General features: G+C 49.5%; 1 protein-coding gene and 1 long non-coding RNA gene across 3 annotated transcripts in view; one reads left to right on the forward strand and one right to left on the reverse strand.

Annotated features, from left to right (window-relative positions):
* ZNF513 (zinc finger protein 513) overlaps positions 1-967 on the reverse strand; it is a 100,885-nt gene extending 99,918 nt beyond the window's left edge. Inside the window, exon 1 of one of the 2 annotated variants that reach the window (XM_085613299.1) lies at positions 538-967. Coding sequence is in view for 1 of the 2 variants with exons in the window: in XM_085613298.1 (XP_085469424.1) it covers positions 538-577 (40 nt within the window). In the remaining variant the exon portion in view is untranslated. The remainder of the gene's footprint in view (positions 1-537) is intronic. The other variant, XM_085613298.1, reaches the window with a different exon arrangement.
* The window catches only part of LOC146822166 (uncharacterized), a 182,540-nt gene that overhangs the window by 58,896 nt on the left and 99,507 nt on the right, over positions 1-24,137 (forward strand). The window lies entirely within an intron of this gene.

The raw sequence follows: 24,137 nt of genomic DNA on the forward strand, positions 1-24,137 counted from the left end.
AAACAAGTGTCACACACAGGCCCTTGTTTTGAAAACGAAGACTTGGGGAACCTCAGCCAGCAGACGCTGTGTATAGCCTCAAAGTGCCCTCTGTGCAGTACACAATGCTTCTACCACCTCTAGTGGGCCATCAATGAGAATGCATTAAAAGTTGTACACTCTGTTCCATGCGATTCGGTTTTAATGAATGAGCTGAAAGTGGAACAATTCGCCCTCACAACCCCTGAAACAAGCTTGCTCGGCTGCACCCCGGAAAACACCGATACTATAGCCCTTCATAAACAAACTCAAATACATGCTCATATATTAGGGCTATACCCAACACTGGGTTAGGGAGTAGCGTGTTAACCACCGTAAAGCGCTTCAGCGTCTCCTCGGGAGTAGGAAGCGCTATAAAATGCAAATGTAATACAACAACCTATGTGTAAAATAAAGTACTAAACTTGGCAGAAAAGCTCCCTGTTGACCCTCCACGTGAGGTGACTCCTCCAAGCCCCACCTCCATGCCCTCCCTCGGCCCTCTCCCCTCCCACTCACGTTTGACGGACTGCGGGTTCAGCTGCTTCCTGCGGGGCATCCTGTCAGGCTCCAGCCCGCTGTGTGTGCCCCGAGACCCGCTGGGAGCCCGGTGGCGGCCTCTTGCTCAGTGTCCCTGCCCGGTCCTCCACCTATGGCTGCGCCGCCCCCTCCAGACCGCGGCAACCTCCATCTCACGCGCCCAGAGCGGAGCAGGTCACGCACGGCCAGCCGCCGCGTGCCCTGCGGCCAATCGCTGGGCTCCCATGCTGCCGCGAGGCTCGGGGCCAGCTGACCCCAGCTCCCGCGAGCCCCGGGGCCAATCACCGGCTTGGCACGCCACCGGCGCGTGCCATCCCGCTCAGCTGTCACTTTTCCCTTCTCGTTCATTCATGTGTTTTCCTTCCCTTCAATAACAGCTGGTACTTCCGGTAAATACATTTCCTTATCCGGTTATGCCTCTGTTTGCAGGGAGTTGTAGTTTTTATTTTATTTAATTGTAGTTTTATATAGCGCGGACTTTACCCAAAGGTGTCAGAGCGCAAAAAATTAGGTTAGTATAGTTATAAAATACATATTTACAACATTGGGCTCAGGTGAATGCCAAGCAGCCATGAGGGATATGAAAAGGGATTCATTAATCCTCGAAGTGTCTTTGGAAGATAAGAGATTTGAGATCTATTTTGAAAGTCATGGACCGAAGAGGCATGGGGGGTGGGTGGGGCTTACAGGTCTACCAATCCTGCCGCAGGCTGACTGGTGGGGTGTGGGCTTTGTCACATGGCTATAAGCCCAATTAGGCTCTTTGCTACAGAACCTCTCTTGTATCCTCCTTTCACCCCTTTCTTTCCTGCTTCTTTCTTTCTATCATCCTTTGCCTAATTTCCCAGCAAGTCAATGTAGAGGGGATTAGCTAAACATATATTTCAAAGTACCTGTAATCACTGCAATACAACCTACGTTTGGCTAACCTCGTAGCAGAAATGCTAATGTATCTGTTTATAAAAAATAATAATAAAATACTTTGAAATCGAAAGTCCGGGTAGAGGTGGCGGTTCGGAGTAAACGAGGAAGCGAGTTCCAGATTCTAGCCGTATTGCCTTAGAAGGAATGAGCCATAGATCTTTCCTTTTTGAAAGTAGGGGGCTTGAGCAGTACGTTGTCAGCATTGCGTGATGGTCTAGAGCTGCCTGGAATTTTAAGTTTATTCGCCAGGTATCGAGGGGTGGAAGTGTGCAAGGCGTTGTGGGTTATGCAGGCAGTCTTGTAGATTGACCTTGCTTCGGTGGGAAGCCATCGGAGAGAAAACAGTATGGGTGTGATGTGATCATTTATTTTGACGAAATGAGCCGCTGAGTGGAGAACAGATTTAAGAGGGGAAAGGTGGGTTTTGGGGAGGCCAGCTAGAAGAGAATTGCAATTGTCCAATCCAGAGAGAACCAGAGATTGGACCAAGGTTTTTAGGTCTTGCTACAGAAAGAAACGCCAAATCCCCAGAGAAGGTGAAGTTGGTAACCTGCATTCTTGGCGATAGAATTGATGTGGGAGCGTAGATTGAGCCTTTTGTCTAGTATGACACCAAAGGATTTAGCACCGTCGACAACAATAGGTTTGTTGTTAAGTAAATTCATCTCACCTTAGCCCTCCTGTCCTCCTTCCTAGGGAAACGATCTCAAACGGTGAAGCTTCAGCGCTTCTACTCTGATGCCTTCTCCCTTCCCTGCGGAGTTCCACAGGGCTCCTCTTTAAGTCCCACACTCTTTAATCTTTATGTGGCACCCCTAGCAAACATCATTCACACCTGCGGAATGGAGGTAGTGACATATGCTGACGACACTCAGATCATGGTATCAATTCCTAAGAACACAGGCTCGTTAGCTGAGAATGTTCAATGCTGTATGACTAAGGTGGCAGAATGGATGTCTGGTAATTTCTTAAAACTGAATGGGGATAAGATGGAGGTGATGGTCTTTGGCCCAGTAGCCATATCCTTTTTCCACGTCCCCTAGAGAACTTTCTTCTGTTTGGTAGTCTACAGCTCCTCGATGCCCTCGGGTAACTGCTGCACTCTACAAATTCAAAAACCAAATCAAATCATCCAAGATTGAACAGGCGGAGGAGAGAGTGAGGTAGAGAGAAGGAGGAATTTAGTTTTGGAAGAATTCAGAATGATTTGAAATCCAATTTTGGATAGAGTTGAGGGTGGTGTTGAGGATTGAGATGTTGTGTGCGGAAAACACCTTAAGGTAGATTTGGGGTTCAATGAGGGTACCCTGCTGTCACACACAGACTTCGCACATACCAATGGCCTAACAGACACCCTATTTCTGCTACATGCTGGAGTAGCTCACTACGTCAAACGGGTGTGGGCCCCGAACGGGCAGGAACCACCAACAAATGAGCTAGTACATATGCTTTGTCAGGATCCTCCGTCCAGAATCCTCGGGGCTGTGCTGATGCTCAAAGGGGTCCACCTCGCAACTGCCCCAAGTCCGGAATACAAGACTACGCGGATTGGTGAGATAGTTGAGCGAGGGAAGGAAAGGGTAGGAACAGCAGGGAGGGAGACCTATGGATGACACAAAAAGGAAACACAGTAAGTGCCCAGTATATGATGCTAGACTTACGAGAGATCAGGAGAACTCTCTAAGTGGCTATTTCTAGGTCCACGTACTATCACCCTACCTGTAAAGAAATCAAAGGGCGGTTTCTACCAGAAGAGAGGAGAGGGTGATTGAGGTGTTCCACATGATACTCTGCACAGAGGAGAAAACATTTATCAGTATATATGTGTATCTAGGTACATCTCACACAGCCCCCTCGGTTGTCCAGATAATACACTCTTGTTATGTCCACCTACCCTGATCTTGCGTGGAATAACCCTCCCAATGCAACAGAGGATCCTCCAAATGCCCTCTATCTCACTCTCTCTCCTAGGAAAAATGGCAGAAAGAAACAGAACATACGTGAATCAAAACCAAATCCGATGTGCATGTAGCTATCTGCACTCACAGTCACAAGATTTTCCCCAGGAGGGGTTTGGTCATCTTATTGTTCGTAATAATTGCTCAAGGTATGTACAACATGTGGCCGGCCAGGTTCGGAGCTTCTCCGCTGCAGACAATCAATAGAGTTCACCCCTTGCCGCCGGACCGATAGGGCAATATAAACTATGGTTCACTCCCTGCATGAGATCACATACGTCTGTGAGCTCGCCAACAGGGGAGTAATCACAAAGGAGTGCGACGTTTGTTAATTCACAAGCGACACACTTAGTTCAGTATTGCGGCTTCGATGCAAGAAACAGGTTCTGTAATATATCAACCTGTCTGGAAGAAGACTTAGTCACCTCCTCACGAGATTCCCTGCTTGAGTACAGCCGGCATGCTGTCTTCCCAAACAGAGTACAAAGGCCCCCCAACCAAGCCAGAAGCGCTGATTTCCAGCGCGTGGATACACAAGTAACTGAGGCAAAAAAAAGAGCAAGGTGCGGGGAGGCACCCTTACCGCCTTATCCCAACGATCACCGCAGCCGCAGGTCTTCGGAATTATCGGCCGCGTCTCGAGTGCTTGACACTCCTATATCCGGTGACGTTGAGCACCAGCGTCTCGCAAGCGTAATCCCGCTGCAGACGCTGGGAATTGTAGCTCTTTTGGGAGGAATTTCCCGTTTCTCCTCGGGATAGCGTAGTCAGTGATTCCCGGACTACGGATCCTGACAGTACATCCCCCTCATGATATACACTGACTATCAGCAGGTTTATCAGGGTGCCTCCTGTGGAGCGCAGATACCAAACGGGCGGCGTGCACCGCCTCCGCTGGTTCCCATGAATCCTCCTCAGGACCATACCCCTTCCATGATACCAGATACCATAGTTTGTGACGAACCACTTTAGAGTCCAAAATACCCTTTACCTCGTATTCCGGGTCTTGTTGAACCCATATGGGTACAGGTTGTTTCTTTACCGGGCAATAAGAAGGTTTTAGGAGGGAGACATGGAAAACGGGATGGATACGAAGACTGGATGGCAGTTGTAGCTTTACTGCCACAGAATTAATGTGTTTGATGACCCGATACGGGCCTATGTATTTTGGACTAAAGGCGCTATACTTCTTAAACCTGATGTGTCTGGTGGACAGCCAGACCCGCTCCCCCCTTGAGTATGTGGGGCCTGGTCTCCTATGCTTGTCTGCCTGGATCTTATACCGGACTTTGGCACGGAGCAGATTGTTTCGTGTCGTCCGCAGGGTTGAGCGGAGCTGCCGCAACCTTTTCTGCACCTCTGGTACCTTGACATTGTGTACGGGTAGGGTAATTGGGGTGAAGCGTGGATGATACCCATAGGTGCTATAGAAGGGTGTGTGCTGCGTGGATGCATGTGTGGCACTATTGTACGCTATTTCCGCCACCCATAACCATTCCACCCAAGCTTCTGTATGACTGTTCACGTAACACCTAAGGTATTTGTTAGATCTGGCACCATTGGCGTGGGTCACCCTTCCATTTTTGTCTGTGCCTCAATGTATTTTTGTGCTGGTGTTAGCTACTCAGGGCCCTGTGCCACTGCCATCCAGTGCCACAGGGCAAGTGCTCCCTATGGGAAAATGTATTATGTGAATTGACTTCCATGTTTGGCTTATTTGGTTTACTATCAGTCCCTAGTGGAGTGCACCAGGGGTGCCAAGGGCTTGTATCTCCAAATGCTGCTAGTGGGCTTGCAGCACTGGTTGTGCCACCCACAGAAGCAGCCTGCTAAAATATGTCTAAGGTCTGCCATTGCATAACCTGCATGCAGTCTGGTACTGTCATGCTGACTGGGCAAGTGTCCCCACTTGCCAGTCCCTAAACCTTCCCTTACCTTCATGTTAGTCACCCCTAAGGTAGGCCCTAGGGCAGGGTGCATTGTAAGGATGAGGTAGGACATGCCCTGAAGTGTGTGGCATGTCCTAATAGTGAATTACAGCCATTTTAGTTTTTCACTATTGTAAGGCTACCTGCTCTCCATAGGCCAGAATGGGCTGCTAGATTATAACACTGTATAATCCTAGCAGGCTCAGGAAGCATGGTAGAAATTCATGTTTAGTATGCCTGAACTCAGAATAATAAAATACATCTTTTAGCAAAGGTTATTTTAATATCCTGGGTTTGCAAATGCTACTTTTAGAAAGATAGCCTTTGCGTGCCTAACCATTTCAGTCTGCCTCTGCTGGGAGGGGCTGTCTTCTTTGTGTAGCTTGAGTGACAGGGCTGGGAAGTTCCAGGAGACAGGCTGGGGCTGCCAGGTGGTGAATAGAGAGATTACACCAGGATGTTTGGGAGGAGTGCACCTTGACTCTGAATAGGGCTGTGCTCCACCACCACAATGCTGGCTCCACCCCCTGGGGAGCGTCTGATGTCTCTGCCCTGCCTGCTGAAAGAAGAAGCCAGAGTCCCAACAACAAAGTGCTCCTCACTGAAAAGAACTGGACTGGGATTAGGCAAAGGCCCCCCTGGCCTGTAAAGACAAAAGAAACTTGGTATAAATGTAGGAGCCCTGCTCCTAAGAAATCAGATCCTGATTGAACCACGAAGAAACTCTGCCTGACCAGAAGGACCTGGAAGAAGCTGAAGGAGGAGTAACTTTCCCTAAACCTGGGGGATTGGCCTGCAGTTGGTGCCTTGCTGAGAAAGGAGAGGAAAGGACTGAAAGAGACTTTGCAACTTTGTTTCAACAAATCTCCAAGGGCTTGAAAGAAGAGCTGGCCCCCTGAACTGAGTCCCAGGACCATTGGACTCATCTGCCTTCCAAAATTGAGTTGCCTGGACAATCCTTAGTTGTCTCCTGCTGGATTTGGCCTCGGTACGACCCGTACCCCATCCGCCTGCGAAGCCGTGTCTTTGCCGCCCGGCACGTGTGTCTACGCTGATTTAAAAGCGTTAGTGCACACCGTATCCCTCCCGGCCGCATCGCACCTAACCTTCCCCGCCGATTCGAGTTGTACAGCCCTGGCTGCCTAATCCTGTACGCCGGACACAAGCTCCGTTGTCCCGCAGGTACGGTCCGTACGCTGCAATACGTACTGCACTGTGCCGTGCTCAGAGCTGAGAAGCCGCATCACACCAATCCTCCCCGTACGCAGTACAGCTCGCCGAGAAGTGTCGGCGCCTATCCGCACCGAAGGTACGGCTCGAACGCCGAATGCCACGGACTCTGCAAGCCGATCCGGGACATTCACAACGTATCCCTGAAGGTCCAGTATCAACGCCGCGTACCGACGCCGCGACCCGACCAGCATCCGAATACGCTGCCGAGCCACGACCCGGACCCCTCGACTTGTCCCGCACTGTCTGTCGCGGACCCTACGAAACCAAGGTACTTTTGTTCTGTTCGCCCCGCAGTGTGCACGCCACGGACCCCGGAGTCCGCAGCAATTGCTAGACTCGTACTTGCCTTATTTTTAAACGCCAACGAGCCGCACATCCAGGCACGAACCGTACAGAGCCTTTAAAGAAAGCGTACTTATGTGAAAGAAACGTGTTTAAGTAAAAGAAGCCTATTATTGTGTTTTAAGCCTTTCTACAAGAACATTGAACTTTAAAATAATACTGTGGTCATTTTTACTCGTTACTCTGGTCTTGTGCTAAGCCTTATATAAAGAAAACTATTTTTATACAACCTCGACTGGTGTGCATTTGTGGTGTGTCATTGTATTACTGTATGTGCTCACAAATGCTTAACCTATGACGCCCTGAGAATAGTCTTGACTGCTTGCGCCACACTACCTAAAGGGTGAGCATGGGTTATTTGAAAGGGTGATCCCCTTACCCTGACTTAGAAGTAAGAGTCCCTGCTTGTCACAAGTACATACCTGTGCCAACCAGAGATTCCCAATTCTAACATTGGTGGTCAGCGGTGAGGATTTGAATTTGCATTTGTGATTCATGTACAGTAATTGAGTGAACACCACGTAGTGAGTTCAGACCGATAACGCAGCCACACAGTATTGATTTTTGTTTTTGCTGAAGAATCTCCACTTTAAGAAACCATGCCTAGCTCAGTCAATGGAGGCAGGGCGGCCTCTATATTCTCTGGGGTTGATGACATAGATTGGGAGGAGAAGGCACTGATGAGGTGCACAAGTGAAGTTTTGAAAGGATACCTCTCCGAGTACAGAATTAACCAAACTGGATTGAAAAACAAGGAGCAGTATACAAAGGCGCTGAGGGCCTGGTACGAATCCAAGTTCCCAGAGAATGTGTTGGAGGTGATACCCCCAGAAGGTGCTTCTGAGCCTGGCAGAGGCCTGTCGCCAGAGGAGATGGCTGACAGAATTGCGGCAAGAGCACATGAAATGGAGATGGCAAAATTTCAAATGGAAATGGAAAGACAAAGGCTGGCCATGGAGCATGAGGTAAAAATGAGGGAGTTGGATCTCAAGGCCAAGAGTTTAGACCGCTCTCCCTCTGGTGGCAGCAATTTAACAGAGTCAAGGGTGCACATTCCTAAAGATGTGGTGAAAGAGTATTACAAGCAGGATGATATTGGGCAGTGGTTCAGGGCCTATGAAGTAGCCATGTTCTCCCACCGGGTCCCTGAGAGAGATTGGGGAGCGGGGTTGTGGGGAAGATTCCTGAGTGAGGGGCGGGACACACTGCTAGATCTCCCCTCTGATGTCACCACATCCTATCCACACATGAAGGAAGCTCTGATGACAAGGTATGGGTTAACTCCTTAATTGTACAGGCAGAGATTTAGGGAATGCACCAAGAAGCCTGGTACCACTTATGTAGAATATGTGACTTTTTTTTCCAGAGCGCTAGATGGTTGGGTGAAGGGTAGCAAAGTAAATGATTACCAAGGGCTGTTTGATCTAATTGCATGGGAGCACTTTTCTGATAATTGTTTTCCTGAGCTACGCCAGCATCTGATCGATAGCAAGCTAACTAACTCTAGGAAGCTTGCTGAGGAGGCGGACCGCTGGATCAGCACCAGGGTCCACAAGGGTCACGTGGGAGGCCCCGCCAAAGGTGGTCAGGGTCCCCAGCAGAAGAGTGGGGGGACAAGGGTAAACAGAGGGAGTTCTACAGAGGGCCCCAAAGTAATTCCCAGGGGAACCAAGGGAAAGGTTCTCAGCCACCCCCACCCCCGAAGCAGACCGGGGCCCGACAGGTAACCCTGTTCAAAGAGGGCCCCAAGATGTTACAAGTGTAATAACCTGGGACACTATTCCATGGATCCCAAGTGCTCCATGTTTGGTAAACCAGCACCCCCTGGTGCTCCACCCCCTAAGCAGGTGGCTAGTGTAGCCTTTGGGAGGGAGGTAGATGTCCAAGGGGAGGGGGATCCCGTATAGATGACCCTAGTCTCATTAGGAGACAGTGAGATGGTCGCTGAGGCCCAACTGCCCCCCAATACTCAAAAGTATGGGCAGTGGGTGACCATAAATGGCAAAAGGGTGGGGGCTCTTAGAGATACAGGAGCCAGTGTGACTGCTGTCAAGCAACACCTGGTGTCTCAAGAGCAGGTGGTCCCACACACATTCTGCCGTGTTGTCAACGCTGACAACACAGAGAGTCATTGTCCAATGGCTCAAGTTCCCTTTGAGTGGGGGGGGGGGGGTCTCTGGTATTCTGCAAGTCGCTGTGAGAACTGCCATGCCTGTAGACTGTCTCCTAGGGAATGATTTGGAGAGCTCCCCTTGGGAAAAGGTGGAGAAGACAACTCACCTGCGGATGGTGGGTTTACCTGATTGGGTGTTTATTTATTTATTTATTTTACAGTTTTATATAGTGCGAACCAGACCCGTGAGGGTATCAGAGCGCTTTACAGGATTGAGGGGGGAGTAAGACGTAGGGACGGGAGGGATCACACTGGGAGAGAAAGGGATACAGGGGGAGATTCAATTTCAAGTTCAAGCTACCTGTGGGAGAAAAATTAAAGTATGCAGAGTAACAATACAAAACAAAGTTTCCAATCCACGAGGTGCATCCTAGCTGCAGTTGACGCTACAAATGGGATAAAAAGTTTGAGCGGGCAGTTATAGGGCACACGCGGCAAGTCTGAAAGTAAGGGGTTCACTAGATGAGGTATTTTCCCATTAAGAAAGTTTTGGTCTCCCTCTTAAAGTGTGCCAAGGCCGGGAGTCTTCTAACGGCGGGTGGGATAGAGTTCCAGATTCTTGGAGCGGCTCCAGAGAAGGCTCGGTTGTAGGTTTTTTTCTTCCGGAATTTTGCTGGCTGCAACAGCAGGTTTTTGGCAGATCGGGAATTTCTGGCTTGTCCGGATATCACGAGTTTATGTGCAAGAAATGTCGGTGAGTTCGCGTATAGAGCTTTGTGAGTTATGCAGGCCAGTTTAAATTGTATTCTGGCCTCCAGGGGCAGCCAGTTCAGAGCCTTGAGGTGGGGAGAGATGTGGTCAAATTTTTTTGAGCCCGTTATGAGTCTGGCAGCGGAGTTGAGGCAGGCTTTCAGTGGGGCCAGAGAGTTCTTGGGTAGCCCTGCGAGAGTGCAGCATCCATATTCAAGCCTGGAGATGACAAGGGCCTGGGTAACCATTTTAAGGTCGGACCTCTCGAGGAAGGGTTTTAGGTTTCTTAGGTAGCTCAGGTGGAATCTAGCCGTTTTGGCCATCGCGTTTATATGGCTGTGCATATTCAAGCTGCCGTCAAGGGTTATTCCCAGGGATTTTGCAGAGTCAACAATGGTAGGCGGGCAGTTTAGTGCCGTGATTGTCTTGATCCATTCCTGGATGTCTGGGTTAGGTTTGGGTGGGGAGATCAGAAGGAATTCGGTTTTGTTGGCGTTGAGTTTAAGTTGGTTGGCAGTGAGCCAATGAACTGTTAGCTCCAGTGCCATGTTTAGGGAGAGAATGTCCTGGGGGGAAGAGATTTTAATGTAGACCTGTGTATCGTCGGCGTACATAAGGTATGAGATGTTGGCGGCACGCAGAACCTCGGTGAGAGGTTCGAGATAAAGGTTGAAGAGGGTAGGGGATAGGGTTGATCCTTGGGGGACTCCCACGGAAACTGGAGATGGGGCGGATAGATCGCCATTGATAAGGACTCTTTGTGATCGGTTTTGGAGGAAGGATCTAAACCATTCAAGGACGGTGCCCTCCAGCCCCATCCTGGATTTGAGGCGTTCAAGGAGAATTTCGTGGTTCACCGTATCAAAGGCGGAAGAGAGGTCTAGAAGGATTAGGAGACAGGTTTTGCCTAGATCTAGGGCTTGGAGAGCGTCATCAACAATGTGGAGGAGGGTGGTTTCTGTGCTGTGTCCCGGTCTGAAGCCTGATTGAAAGTCATCGAGCAGGTGAAAGTTGTTGATGTGATGGCTTAGCTGCTGTTGCACACATTTTTCCAGAACTTTGGCAAGGAGTGGGATGTTGGAAATGGGTCTATAGTTCTCAGCGGAGGCAGGGTCCAGCGTAGGTTTTTTTAGGATGGGGACAACTTGACCCGCCTTGAGCGAGTCAGGAATTGAGCCCTGTAGGAGGGAGGCGTTGATTATTGAGGTCCAGGAAGGGATGATGGCCTTCGAGGCGGCAGCTAGGCAGTTAGAGGGGAGAGGATCGTTAAAATGATTGTTCGGTTTAAGGGAGGCAAGAATTTTAGCGACAGATTGAACGTCATATAGATTAAAATTGGACCAGTGTGCTAGGTTTTTGGGTGAGGTTTGGGTGGACAACATAGAAGAAGAAGGTGGAGCTGGATGATTTTGATTTTGGTGGAGGGTTGCAGATTTAAGCTCATTTCTTAGGGCCGAGATTTTTTCACAGAAGAAGGAAGAGAATTCCTCACTTGATATTAAGGGTTTCGGTATTTCTTTGGCAGTTTTCACTAGTTTGTTGGATTGGTGTTTGACCAGGTTGAACAGCTTGCGGGCCTATTTTTCGCATTTTCCAGTTCAGTTCTGAAGAATTCTTTTTTTGTGTTGAGTATCTTCTTGTTGTAGGCATTTCTGGCCTGGCGAAGGAGATTTAGATGTGCCGCAGATGGGTATTTTTTCCAGATTCGTTCAGACTGTCGCAGGGATCTCCTCTCCTTGTTGAGGGATCCACTGAACCAGGGGTTTCTGTCTTTGATCTGTGTTCTTTTTAGTTTTAGCGGTGCCAGGTCATCGAGAATGTCGGATATGGTGGAGGAGTAGTGGTCCGCCAGGTTTGAGACCGTTGTGCACTGTGGAGGGGGGGGGAGGTCAGATTCACAACGGGCTGCCAGTTTCTCGTGGTCAAGGTTCTTGGTGTCTCTGACCCATCGTTTGGGAATCGCAGGTTGGGGGGCCCATGGTTTGCGAGTGTTGGGCAAGAGGAAGGTGATGGCGTGGGGGTCAGACCAATCACAAGGATCAATGGAGATAAGTTTGACCGCTGATTTCTTAGCAATGATCCAGTCGAGGGTGGCACCTTTCGCATGAGTGGGGAGGGTGCAAGCTTGGGTAAGGGCCAGATCGGCTAAGAGGTCTCTGATCGCGTTGACCTGAGGATTTTTAGGGTCGTTCCAATGCAAGTTAAAGTCACCAAGAAAAATGTCATTAGAGCTTGGGGACACCTTGGTGGTGAGTATTTCCATGAGGAGGTCCGTAAAGCAGTCATTTTTGCCAGGGGGGTGGTAAAAAATGTGCAATTTGCACAGCTGCGAGGTGTTGTTGGAGATGGCGAGTGCGAGGTATTCACAAGAGTCCGTGGGGTCCACCGGCAGTGCGTGACCACCCGGTCGATGGCAGTTAGTAGGGGTGTTGAAGGGACCCTGGAGCCTGAGGGAGAGGCCCAGGAACCGGCCATAGGGAGAGGGCGCAGGAGGCACGGGAAACTGGCTCCTAAAGTTCCCACGGCCCAGGAGGAAGCAGACCTTGAGGGGGATGCCCTGGAACCTACCGGGGAACAGATAGCCAAACTGGGGGACCTGCCTGAGCTGACCCATTGGCAGCAAGAAGGAGGCCCCACCAGGGAGGAATTCTGCAGGGAGCAGAAAGAGTGCCCCTCTCTAGTGGGTATGCGGCAGCAGGCTGCAGCTCAGGCCAATGGTGATCAGTCCGGTACTCACTTAATCTACTGGGAGAACGACCTCCTGTACTCAGAGCCTAAGGTTGCTGAACCTGGGTCAGCCCGTGCGCTGGTGGTACCCCAGAAGTCCAGAGCCTTCCTACTGGGGCTGGCTCACGATGTTCCGTTAGCAGGGCATTTGGGGCAGGACAAGACCTTCGAAAGGCTTGTCACCCACTTTTATTGGCCTCAAATGCGCAGGAGTTTTGACACTCACTGCAAGACATGCCAGACTTGCCAGGCAAGTGGTAAGAGTGGAAGGAAGCTGAGGGCTCCACTCCAACCTTTCCCTGTGGTCAGTACCCCATTCCAGCGAGTGGGGATTGACATTGTGGGGCCACTGGACCCCAAGACAGCCATGGGCAACAGGTTTATCCTGGTCTTGGTGGACCATGCCACCCGGTACCCTGAAGCCATCCCTCTAAGGACAGTGACGGCCCCCGTGGTGGGACGGGCACTGATGGGAATTTTCTCATGAGTAGGATTCCCTCTAGAGGTGGTGTCTGACAGGGGGACCAATTTCATATCGAAATATATGAAATCCCTTTGGCAAGAGTGTGGTGTGACCTACAAGTTCACCACCCCTTACCATCCCCAAGGAAACGGGTTGGTTGAAAGATTCAACCGAACCCTAAAGGGCATGATTATGGGCCTTGAGGAGCCCATGAGGCGTAAGTGGGACGTCCTCTTACCATGCCTTCTCTTCGCGTACCGTGAGGTGCCACAGAAGTCTCTGGGGTTCAGTTCCTTTGAGCTTCTGTATGGCCACCCAGTACGAGGACCTCTTAGTCTGGTCAAGGAAGGCTGGGAGCAATCTCCCAGGAAACCTCCCCAGAATGTATATAGTTACATGTTGGCCTTTCGGAACCAGACTAGGCGTTTCAGGCAACTTGCTGAGGCAAATCTGGAAGCCAGCCAGGAGGAAATGAAGCGGTGGTACGACCAGAATGCCACTCTGGTTGGGCTTCAACCTGGTCAAAAGGTATGGGTCCTGGCCCCTGTGGAGCCCTGTGCACTCCAGGACAAGTGGACAGGACCCTTTGAGATTGTGGAGCGCAAGAGTTCTGTCACCTACTTGGTGAACTTACAGTCTCCTAGGAACCCCTTAAGGGTCCTACATGTCAATCGACTAAAGCCCCACTTGGCGAGGTCCGAAGTGGGCATGCTCTTGGCCACAGATGATGGGACGGAGGAGGAGTCTGAGCCTCTTCCTGACCTCCTGGTAGCCTCAGAGCGAGACGGGTCAGTGGATGGAGTTAACCTCTCACCCACCCTGACCCCTGAGCAACAGGATGACTGCCGCCAGCTGCTGGGGCAGTTTCCTGACCTGTTCTCCCTGGTTCCTGGTATCACAGATTGGTGCGTCCATGATGTGGATACAGGAGACAGCTTACCTGTGAAGCACAAAGCTTACACGGTAACTGACAGGGTCAGAGCCTGCATCAAAGAGGTCTCAAAGATGCTTGCTCTAGGGGTGGTTGAGTCCTCCAGCAGTCCTTGGGCCAGCCCAGTGGTCTTGGTCCCAAAGGCTGCCGCGCCGGGTGCCACACCCGAACTCCAGTTCTGTGTGGACTACAGAGGACTCAACTCAGTCACGAAGACTGACGCGCACCCCATCCCCAGAGCTGACGAGCTCATCGATCGGTTAGGGGCTGCACGGTACCTCAGCACGTTTGATTTAACCTCTGGGTACTGGCCGATCGCCTTGACTGATGGGGCCAAAGAGAGGTCCGCATTCTCCACACCAGATGGGCATTTCCAGTTCCGGGTTATGCCATTTGGGATGAAGAATGCCCCTGCCACCTTCCAGAGGTTGGTCAACCAGGTGTTGGCTGGGCTGACCGAGTTCAGCGCCGCATACCTGGATGACATCGCAGTGTTCAGTGGCACATGGAAAGAACACCTGCAACATCTCTGGGAAGTGTTGATGGCACTGCGCAAGGCAAGCCTCACGATCAAGGCAAGCAAGTGTCAGATCGGGCAGGGATCAGTGGTGTACTTGGGACACCAAGTGGGGAGCGGCCAGGTGGCGCCCCTCCAACCCAAGATTGAAACCCTCCTGGCTTGGGAGCCCCCAAAGACCCAGACAGAGGTGAGGGCCTTTTTAGGACTCACAGGGTACTACAGGAGGTTTGTCAAGGGATATGGCAGCATGGTTGCCCCCTTGACAGAGCTGACTTCGTAGAAGCAGCCCAGAAAAGTGATATGGACTGACACCTGTCAGAAGGCTTTTGACACCCTGAAAACGGCCATGTGCACGGCGCCCGTGCTCTTGGCTCCTGACTTCTCCAAAGAATTCCTTGTGCAGACAGATGCATCAGAGCATGGTGTAGGGGCTGTTCTCTCACAGATGACTGAGGAGGGCTGGGACCAACCTGTAGCCTTCATAAGTAGGAGGTTACTTCCCCGGGAACAAAAGTGGAGTGCGATTGAGCGAGAAGCATTTGCTGTGGTCTGGGCATTGAAGAAGCTAAGACCCTAATTGTTTGGGTCTCACTTCTGGGTTCAAACAGACCACAGGCCCCTCAGGTGGTTGATGCAGATGAGGGGTGAGAATCCTAAGTTGTTGAGGTGGTCCATTTCCCTACAGGGGATGGATTTCACGGTGGAACATCGCCCCGGTATAGACCACGCCAACGCTGATGGTCTTTCCAGATTTTTCCGCCTTAGTGATGAGAACTCCCTGGGGTAGGGTAGTTCTCCCCACCTTTCAGCTGGAGGGGACACGTGTTAGACCTGGCACCATTGGCGTGGGTCACCCTTCCATTTTTGTCTGTGCCTCAATGTATTTTTGTGCTGGTGTTAGCTGCTCAGGGCCCTGTGCCACTGCCATCCAGTGCCACAGGGCAAGTGCTCCCTATGGGAAAATGTATTATGTGAATTGACTTCCATGTTTGGCTTATTTGGTTTACTATCAGTCCCTAGTAGAGTGCACCAGGGGTACCAAGGGCTTGTATCTCCAAATGCTGCTAGTAGGCTTGCAGCACTGGTTGTGCCACCCACAGAAGCAGCCTGGTAAAATGTGTCTAAGGTCTGCCATTTCAGAACCTGCATGCAGTCTGGTACTGTCATGCTGACTGGGCAAGTGTCCCCACTTGCCAGTCCCTAAACCTTCCCTTACCTTCATGTTAGTCACCCCTAAGGTAGTCCCTAGGGCAGGGTGCATTGTAAGGATAAGGTAGGACATGCCCTGAAGTGTGTGGCATGTCCTAATAGTGAATTACAGCCATTTTCGTTTTTCACTATTGTAAGGCTACCTTCTCTCCATAGGCCAGAATGGGCTGCTAGATTATAACCCTGTATAATCCTAGCAGGCTCAGGAAGCATGGTAGAAATTCATGTTTAGTATGCCTGAACTCAGAATAATAAAATACATCTTTTATCAAAGGTTATTTTAATATCCTGGGTTTGCAAATGCTACTTTTAGAAAGTTAGCCTTTGCGTGCCTAACCATTTCAGTCCGCCTCTGCTGGGAGGGGCTGTCTTCTTTGTGTGTAGCTTGAGTGACAGGGCTGGGAAGTTCCAGGAGACAGGCTGGGGCTGCCAGGTGGTGAATAGAGAGATTACACCAGGATGGGTGGGAGGAGTGCACCTTGACTCTGAATAGGGCTGTGCTCGGCCACCACAATGCTGACTCCACCCCCTGGGGAGCGTCTGATGTCTCTGCCCTGCCTGCTGAAAGAAGAAGCCAGAGTCCCAACAACAAAGTGCTCCTCACTGAAAGGAACTGGACTGGGATTAGGCAAAGGCCCCCCTGGCCTGTAAAGACAAAAGAAACTTGGTATAAATGTAGGAGCCCTGCTCCAAAGAAATCAGATCCTGATTGAACCACGAAGAAACTCTGCCTGACCAGAAGGATCTGGAAGAAGCTGAAGGAGGAGTAACTTTCCCTAAACCTGGGGGATTGGCCTGCAGTTGGTGCCTTGCTGAGAAAGGAGAGGAAAGGACTGAAAGAGACTTTGCAACTTTGTTTCAACAAATCTCCAAGGGCTTGGAAGAAGAGCTGGCCCCCTGAACTGAGTCCCAGGACCATTGGACTCATCTGCCTTCCAAAATTGAGTTGCCTGGACAATCCTTGCTTGTCTCCTGCTGGATTTGGCCCCCAGTACGACCCGATCCTCCCCGTGCGCAGTACGGCTCGCCAAGAAGTGTCGCCGCCTATCCGCACCGAAGGTACGGCTCGAACGCCGAACGCCACGGACTCTGCAAGCCGATTCGGGCCATCCGCAACGTATCCCTGAAGGTCCGTATCAACGCCGCGTACCGACGCCGCGACCCGACCAGCATCCGAATACACTGCCGAGCCACGACCCGGACCCCTCGACTTGTCCCACACTGTCCGTCGCGGACCCTACGAAACCAAGGTACTTTTGTTCTGTTCGCCCCGCAGTGTGCACGCCACGGACCCCGGAGTCCGCAGCAAATGCTAGACTCGTACTTGCTTTATTTTTAAACGCCAACGAGCCGCACATCCAGGCACGAACCGTACAGAGCCTTTAAAGAAAGCGTACTTATGTGAAAGAAACGTGTTTAAGTAAAAGAAGCCTATTATTGTGTTTTAAGCCTTTCTACAAGAACATTGAACTTTAAAATAATACTGTGGTCATTTTTACTCGTTACTCTGGTCTTGTGCTAAGCCTTATATAAAGAAAACTATTTTTATACAAACTCGACTGGTGTCCATTTGTGGTGTGTCATTGTATTACTGTATGTGCTCACAAATGCTTAACCTATGACGCCCTGAGAATAGTCTTGACTGCTTGCGCCACACTACCTAAATGGTGAGCAGGGGTTATTTGAAAGGGTGATCCCCTTACCCTGACTTAGAAGTAAGAGTCCCTGCTTGTCACAAGTACATACCTGTGCCAACCAGAGATTCCCAATTCTAACAGTATTGTTTTAGCGTTTGGTTTAAACGCCAGGTTTGGCCATCGGATTGGGGGTGAAAACTTGTGGACAAAGCGGATGTGATCTGTAGTTCAGAACACCAGGTTTTCCAAAAGAGGGCAGTGAACTGGGCGCCTCTGTCCGACACAATCACCTTGGGAAGTCCATGTAACCGGACAACGTTGGTCAATAAAAAACGTGCCAAGAGGCTTTCGGAGGGTATCTGTTTAAAGGCGATGAAATGACCCATCTTGGTGAGGTAGTCGATCATGACTATTATAGCCGTACAACCCTGATCCTTGGGCAGTCCCATGATGAAATCCACTGAAAACTTCTCCCACGGAGTTTCTCGTGTGGGCAAAGGGTGAAGAAGGCCTTGGGTTTTATTGTGGTCAGATTTCATTTGTGCGCACGTGGAACAGCTCTTTACCCATGATGCTACGTCGGGACGGATCGTGGGCCACCAAAACTGGCGTAGGACCCTCTCAACTGTTTTCTTTCCCCCTCCATGTCCTGCACAGGGGAGCTCATGACACCATTGAAAAACGGTTTTCCTTAGCTCTTTGGTAGGGATCAATAGCTGTTGGTTCTTTAACGGTAAACCCTGTTTCCATTGCCATTCTGGGTGGTGTTTCATCCAACTTCTCCATGCAAAGGAACGCATCCCTCGTCTCACTTTCTGCAGAAACCCCTCTGTGGCGGTGAAACCAAGGACTTGATTAGCGTTCAGAATAGCTTGTTCTGTCTCTCTTGATGAATGCACCGAGCTGTCTTGCCGAGTAAGAGCGTTCGCTTTGTTTCGGTTGTCCTTTCCTGGTCGAAATGTTACCATAAAGTGGTATTCCGCGAAAAACTGCATCCACCGGAGCTGACGCGGAGTGAGATGTCTTGCAGCTCGCATGAACTGCAGGTTACGGTGGTCAGATTACACTGTTACTTGATGAGCGGCTCCTAACAGCCAGTGTCTCCATTCCAAAAAAGCGTCTCTTATGGCAAGCAGTTCTTTCTCGGCTACGGTGTAGTTTTGCTCGGCGGGGTTAAGCTTCCTGGACATATAGGTGATGGGGTGTAAATAACCCGCTGTTTCATGTCTTTGAGACAGCACTGCCCCCACCGCGATATCGGAAGCGTCGGCTTCCACAATGAAGGGTAATTCTGGTTTGGCATGTGTGAGGACTGGTGCAGAGGTAAATGCTCTTTTGAGACATTCGAAAGCCGTCTGGGTTTCAGCTGACCAAAGAAAGGGAACCTTTTTTCTTGTCAGTTTGGACAGAGGGACACCATGTCTGAGAACTGTTGAATGAAACGCCTGTAGAAATTGGCGAATCCCAGGAATCTCTGTATGTCCTTGACGTTCTGAGGGCGAGGCCATTCGGTTATGGCCTTGACTTTCCTCTCTGCCATTTCTTGGCCTGTAGGAGTAAGCATGACCCCCAAGAATTCAACTGTAGTGACGTGGAATTCACATTTGCTTATCTTACAGAATAGTTTATGGTTACGTAATGCCTGAAGCACTTGACTTACGTGTTTAACATGTTCCTCCTTGGTGGAGGAAAAAATCAGTATATCGTCAATGTATACCACGACGAAGTAATCCAAAAACTCTCTCAAAACATCATTGAGAACGAACTGGAAAGCCGCCGGAGCGTTGCACAGACCAAACGGCATAACCAAATACTCAAACAATCCGAAACGTGTTTTAAAGGCCGTTTTCCACTCATCGCCTTCCCGCATCCGGACCAGATGGTATGCCCCCCGAAGATCCAACTTGGTGTATATGTTGGCGGCCGTGACTTGTTCTAAAAGTACCGGGATCAATGGTAGGGGGTAACGGTTTTTAATGGTGATGAGGTTCAGTGCCCGGAAGTCAATGCAACACCTCAATTCTCCATTGGCTTTCGGTATAAAGAAAAGGGGTGACGCGGCTGGAGAGCGGGATGGACGAATGAACCCCAAAGCAAGATATTTATCCAGGTATTGTCGGAGGTGTTGGGTTTCCGGTGCCGTGAGCACGTAAATTCTACTGCAAGGGACTGCCGCTCCTGGAACCAGGTCTATCCGACAATCATAGACCCGATGAGGTGGGAGGTTTTCCGCCTTGGTGTTGCTGAATACATCGGCGTACTCCGCATAACTCTCTGGTAGGACCACATCTTTTCTGCCGCTGTGACGACATGGTGCCGGAGGGTCAACGCCTGAGACGGGCTCATGAGTGGTTGAATACACTGGTTTAGGCAATAGGCGGAGTGCATATGTAACGCTCGCTTGGTCCATTCGATGGTTGGTTCATGCTTTTGCAGCCAAGGGAGGCCCAGAATAACTCCATATAGAGGGGCCTGAATTATGTTGAACGCCAATTTTTCCTGATGGTATCCGTCGTAAGTCATAACATATTCAGGGGTGATATAGCGGATGGGTCCAGAGTCCAATTCTTTGCCATCCACTGCGTATACTCGTTCAGGGGTAGTTTTGTGGAGGAACTGTACCCCCAGTCTCAAGGCTTCCTCTTTGTCCATAAAACATTCCGTCGCTCCGGAATCTACCATCACCTGGACTTGCTTCTTCTCTTGATTAATTTCCAGGGTGAATGGAATAAAGAAGTGCATGGCGTTTGCAGAGACGTGATGGTTTATTGAAGGGATGACGCATCTGCTTGTGGGTACCCCTTCAGTTACCCTCAAGCTCTGAAGTTTTCCATCTCGTTCCCTGCCCCTACGGTGGCCACTTGACCGGATCTCGGCCGCCCATACTTAGGTTTACACATGAAGTGTAGTAGTGCTTGTGTCATGAATACTTGGACCTTATTTATATCCCCATAAAACCGTTCCGGCGGAGCCAACGGGATCTGCGTGGGCATCTCTACCACTACTGAAGGGGGTGTGGGATGAAGAGAACCCCCTATATCAAAAGGGTTTCTTTGCATGGATTCCACTCTAGCCTGAAGAACAGTGGTCTCTCGACGAGAGGCCGCGAGTTCCGTTTGAACCACCGCAAAGGTGGCCATGACATCCTCCAAGGTGGCCATATTTGACACCAGCACAGTCAAGAGGACGAGCAATTCGTGGGCCGATAATTCTGTCAGGATCCTCCGTCCAGAATCCTCGGGGCTGTGCTGATGCTCAAATGGGTCCACCTCTCAACTGCCCCAAGTCCGGAATACAAGACTACGCGGACTGGTGAGATAGTTGAGCGAGGGAAGGAAAGGGTAGGAACAGCAGGGAAGGAGACCTATGGATGACACAAAAAGGAAACACAGTAAGTGCCCAGTATATGATGCAAGACTTACGAGAGATCAGGAGAACTCTCTAAGTGGCTATTTCTAGGTCCACGTACTATCACCCTACCTGTAAAGAAAACAAAGGGCGGTTTCTACCAGAAGAGAGGAGAGGGTGATTGAGGTGTTCCACATGATACTCTGCACAGAGGAGAAAACATTTATCAGTATATATGTATATCTAGGTACATCTCACACAGCCCCCTCGGTTGTCCAGATAATACACTCTTGTTATGTCCACCTACCCTGATCTTGCGTGGAATAACCCTCCCAATGCAACAGAGGATCCTCCAAACGCCCGCTATCTCACTCTCTCTCCTAGGAAAAATGGCAGAAAGAAACAGACCATACGTGAATCAAAACCAAATCCGATGTGCATGTAGCTATCTGCACTCACAGTCACAAGATTTTCCCCAGGAGGGGTTTGGTCATCTTATTGTTCGTAATAATTGCTCAAGGTATGTACAACATGTGGCCGGCCAGGTTCGGAGCTTCTCTGCTGCAGACAATCAATAGAGTTCACCCCTTGCCGCCGGACTGATAGGTCAATATAAACTATGGTTCACTCCCTGCATGAGATCACATACGTTTGTGAGCTCGCCAACAGGGGAGTAACGACAAAGGAGTGCGGCGTTTGTTAATTCACAAGCGACACACTTAGTTCAGTATTGCGGCTTCGATGCAAGAAACAGGTTCTGTAATATATCAACCTGTCTGGAAGAAGACTTAGTCACCTCCTCACGAGATTCCCTGCTTGAGTACAGCCGGCATGCTATCTTCCAAAACAGAGTACAAAGGCCCCCCAACCAATCCAGAAGCGCTGATTTCCAGCGCGTGGATACACAAGTAACTGAGGCAAAAAGAATAGAAAGGTGCGGGGAGGCACCCTTACCGCCTTATACCGGACGGTTCCCAACGATCACCGCAGCCGCAGGTCTTCGAAATTATCGGCCGCGTCTCGAGTGCTTGACACTCCTATATCCGGTGACGTTGAGCGCCAGCGTCTCGCAAGCGTAATCCCGCTGCGGACGCTGGGAATTGTAGTTCTTTTGGGAGGAATTTCCCGTTTCTCCTCGGGATAGCGTAGTCAGTGATTCCCGGACTACGGATCCTGACATGCTTCACCTAATGGATAATTGTAGACATTTGACACAATGGCTCTACCCAGGTATCAAAGAGGCACAGACCTCCCCGTTAGGGGCTCTATTAGCTAAATGGGATGGAGACATAGAAGTATAGCTAACTGACAGAGAGTGGACATCACTTCTAGCTTACCCGAAAGCAGTATCACACAATGCATGCTTCAAATTTATCCATTACATGATTACGAAGAGGGCATACTTAACACCTCACAGGCTCCACAAGATGCTCCCCACAGTTGCATCAAATTGTCCGAGATGTACAGAAACAGATGCAGGGTTTGCTCATATTCTATGGGCCTGACCAGCACTGACAAACTACTGGGTACAGGTAACGCAAATACTGACAGACGTGTAGGTGGGCAAACTTGGAATACAGCCAAAAGCTGTATACTCGGGCTATATCCACACTCAAATGGGTACAAGGTTCAGGCGCGCTTTGCTGACTTAGCGTTGATACTAGCAAAAAGACACATCACAAAGAGGTGGAAGGCAGCAAGGCCACCAAAAATAGAGGCGTGGAAGAAGGAAGTAGAGAAGTAGAGCCTAGCTGAAAGCGCTGCAATACGCAAAGAGGAACAGCGAGGGCAGAGGAAAATACCCATAGCAATGGCATGGGATATGCTGCAGGAGGCCTTTACAGCATGGGATGGGACCGCACAAGTGACAGCCAACCCTATAAATGTCACGCCATAGACACTGGGGCTGGACACTCATGCCGCTAACACACACCACAAAACAGCTAACGCACGACTTGGGGCCAAAGGAGTCAGGTGCACAGATAGCATGTACGTGGTGACCTAAGAACTAGAAGATGAATATAGAACTGTGTTGCTTGCTAATGTTTTATTTATTTTTTTAAAATCTGTTTTTATTAGTTTTTCAAAACAATTACAGGAATTCGGCTTACTTCCATATGAGTTAATTTGTCGTAACACTCATTGCTAATAACAGTACATATCAAGTGTGAAAAGGCATAGCTGTGTAATAGTTTTTAGAATGTTGACTTCATCAAATTGTTCTGCTTGCTAATGTTTTATTATCACAAATGCAATAAATGCTTACTCTGTATATCAGAGCAGATACCAATTGGGATGCCCAGTTAGTTAACTTTGGGGTGGGAGGGATCCAGGGTTGTTTGATTGGGATTGTTCGATTTTATGTACCACCTGTTAAAATTATTATATACGATTACCAAATAGAGTATGGAGATACAACACATGTAGGACAAGTTAAGTTATTGTATGTACTGCAGACAGGAGATGGTGACTGTATAGTAATATGATATTGTAATACTTCCATAATGATAACTGCGCACGTATGCTGATGTATTAGAACAGGCGCTAATTGTACGAATATGACCACTCGAAAAACTCAATGAAGTTTATTTAAAAAGAAAAGATAGATTTGGGTGTCATCAGCAAGAGGTGGTAATAGATTCCATATTTACCTAGGAATTTCCCAACGGTTCCAATTTAAGATTGAACAAAGTGGGTGTGAGCATAGATCCTTGAGGCATGACTTGACCTACCACCACTGAAGTTGAAAGGCTGTTAGCTATTTTGATCAATTGAGATCTACCCGAGAGGAATGAAGCAAACCATTTGAGCACTGTGCCTCCCAAGCCCATTCTTTGTTTTAAAGTGTTCAGAAGAGTGGTGTGAGTAACAATGTCAAAGGCTGCGGATAGGACAAGAAGAATCAAGAGACAAGACTCCCCCGAGTCAAGTGCACGCAGGGCATCTTCGATCACTTGCAGCAGGGCTGTTCCAGTGCTGCAGTCTTGCATGAAGCCAGATTGGAATTTGTCGAGAAGATTGTTATCCTTGATATGTAGGGAAAGTAGTTTCACTACACATCTTTCTGTGATTTTCGCAAGAAAATGGAGGTTGGTGATAGGGCGGAAGTTGTTGAGGTCATTCAAATCAGCAGAGGGCTTTTTAAGAATTGTGGTAACCTGCCCTGTTTTAAGGGCAACAGGAAAGGAATCTTGGTTGAGGAAGAGGTTAACCAGACTGGTCCAATAGGAAAGAGTGTGCGTGTAGAAGTCAATGGCGATGTCACTAGGGATAGGGTTGTATGAAGGGTTAGTGGGTTTTGTTTCAATAATGCTTTTGAGGAGGGCATCTTCAGGGATGACGTCAAAGTTCTGCCATATGACTAGGATTTGCACTCCTCTAGGGGGGTAGGGTGAATGACCTGATCCACCAGCTATTTCACTTTTTCATCAAAGACTATAGCAAATTCTGCTGGTTTCTTTGGAGGATCATCAAACTTGATGGTTGAGGGAGAGAT

This window comes from Triturus cristatus, chromosome 6, assembly GCF_964204655.1.
Source record: "Triturus cristatus chromosome 6, aTriCri1.1, whole genome shotgun sequence".
In the NCBI taxonomy this organism is placed as follows: Eukaryota; Metazoa; Chordata; class Amphibia; order Caudata; family Salamandridae; genus Triturus; species Triturus cristatus.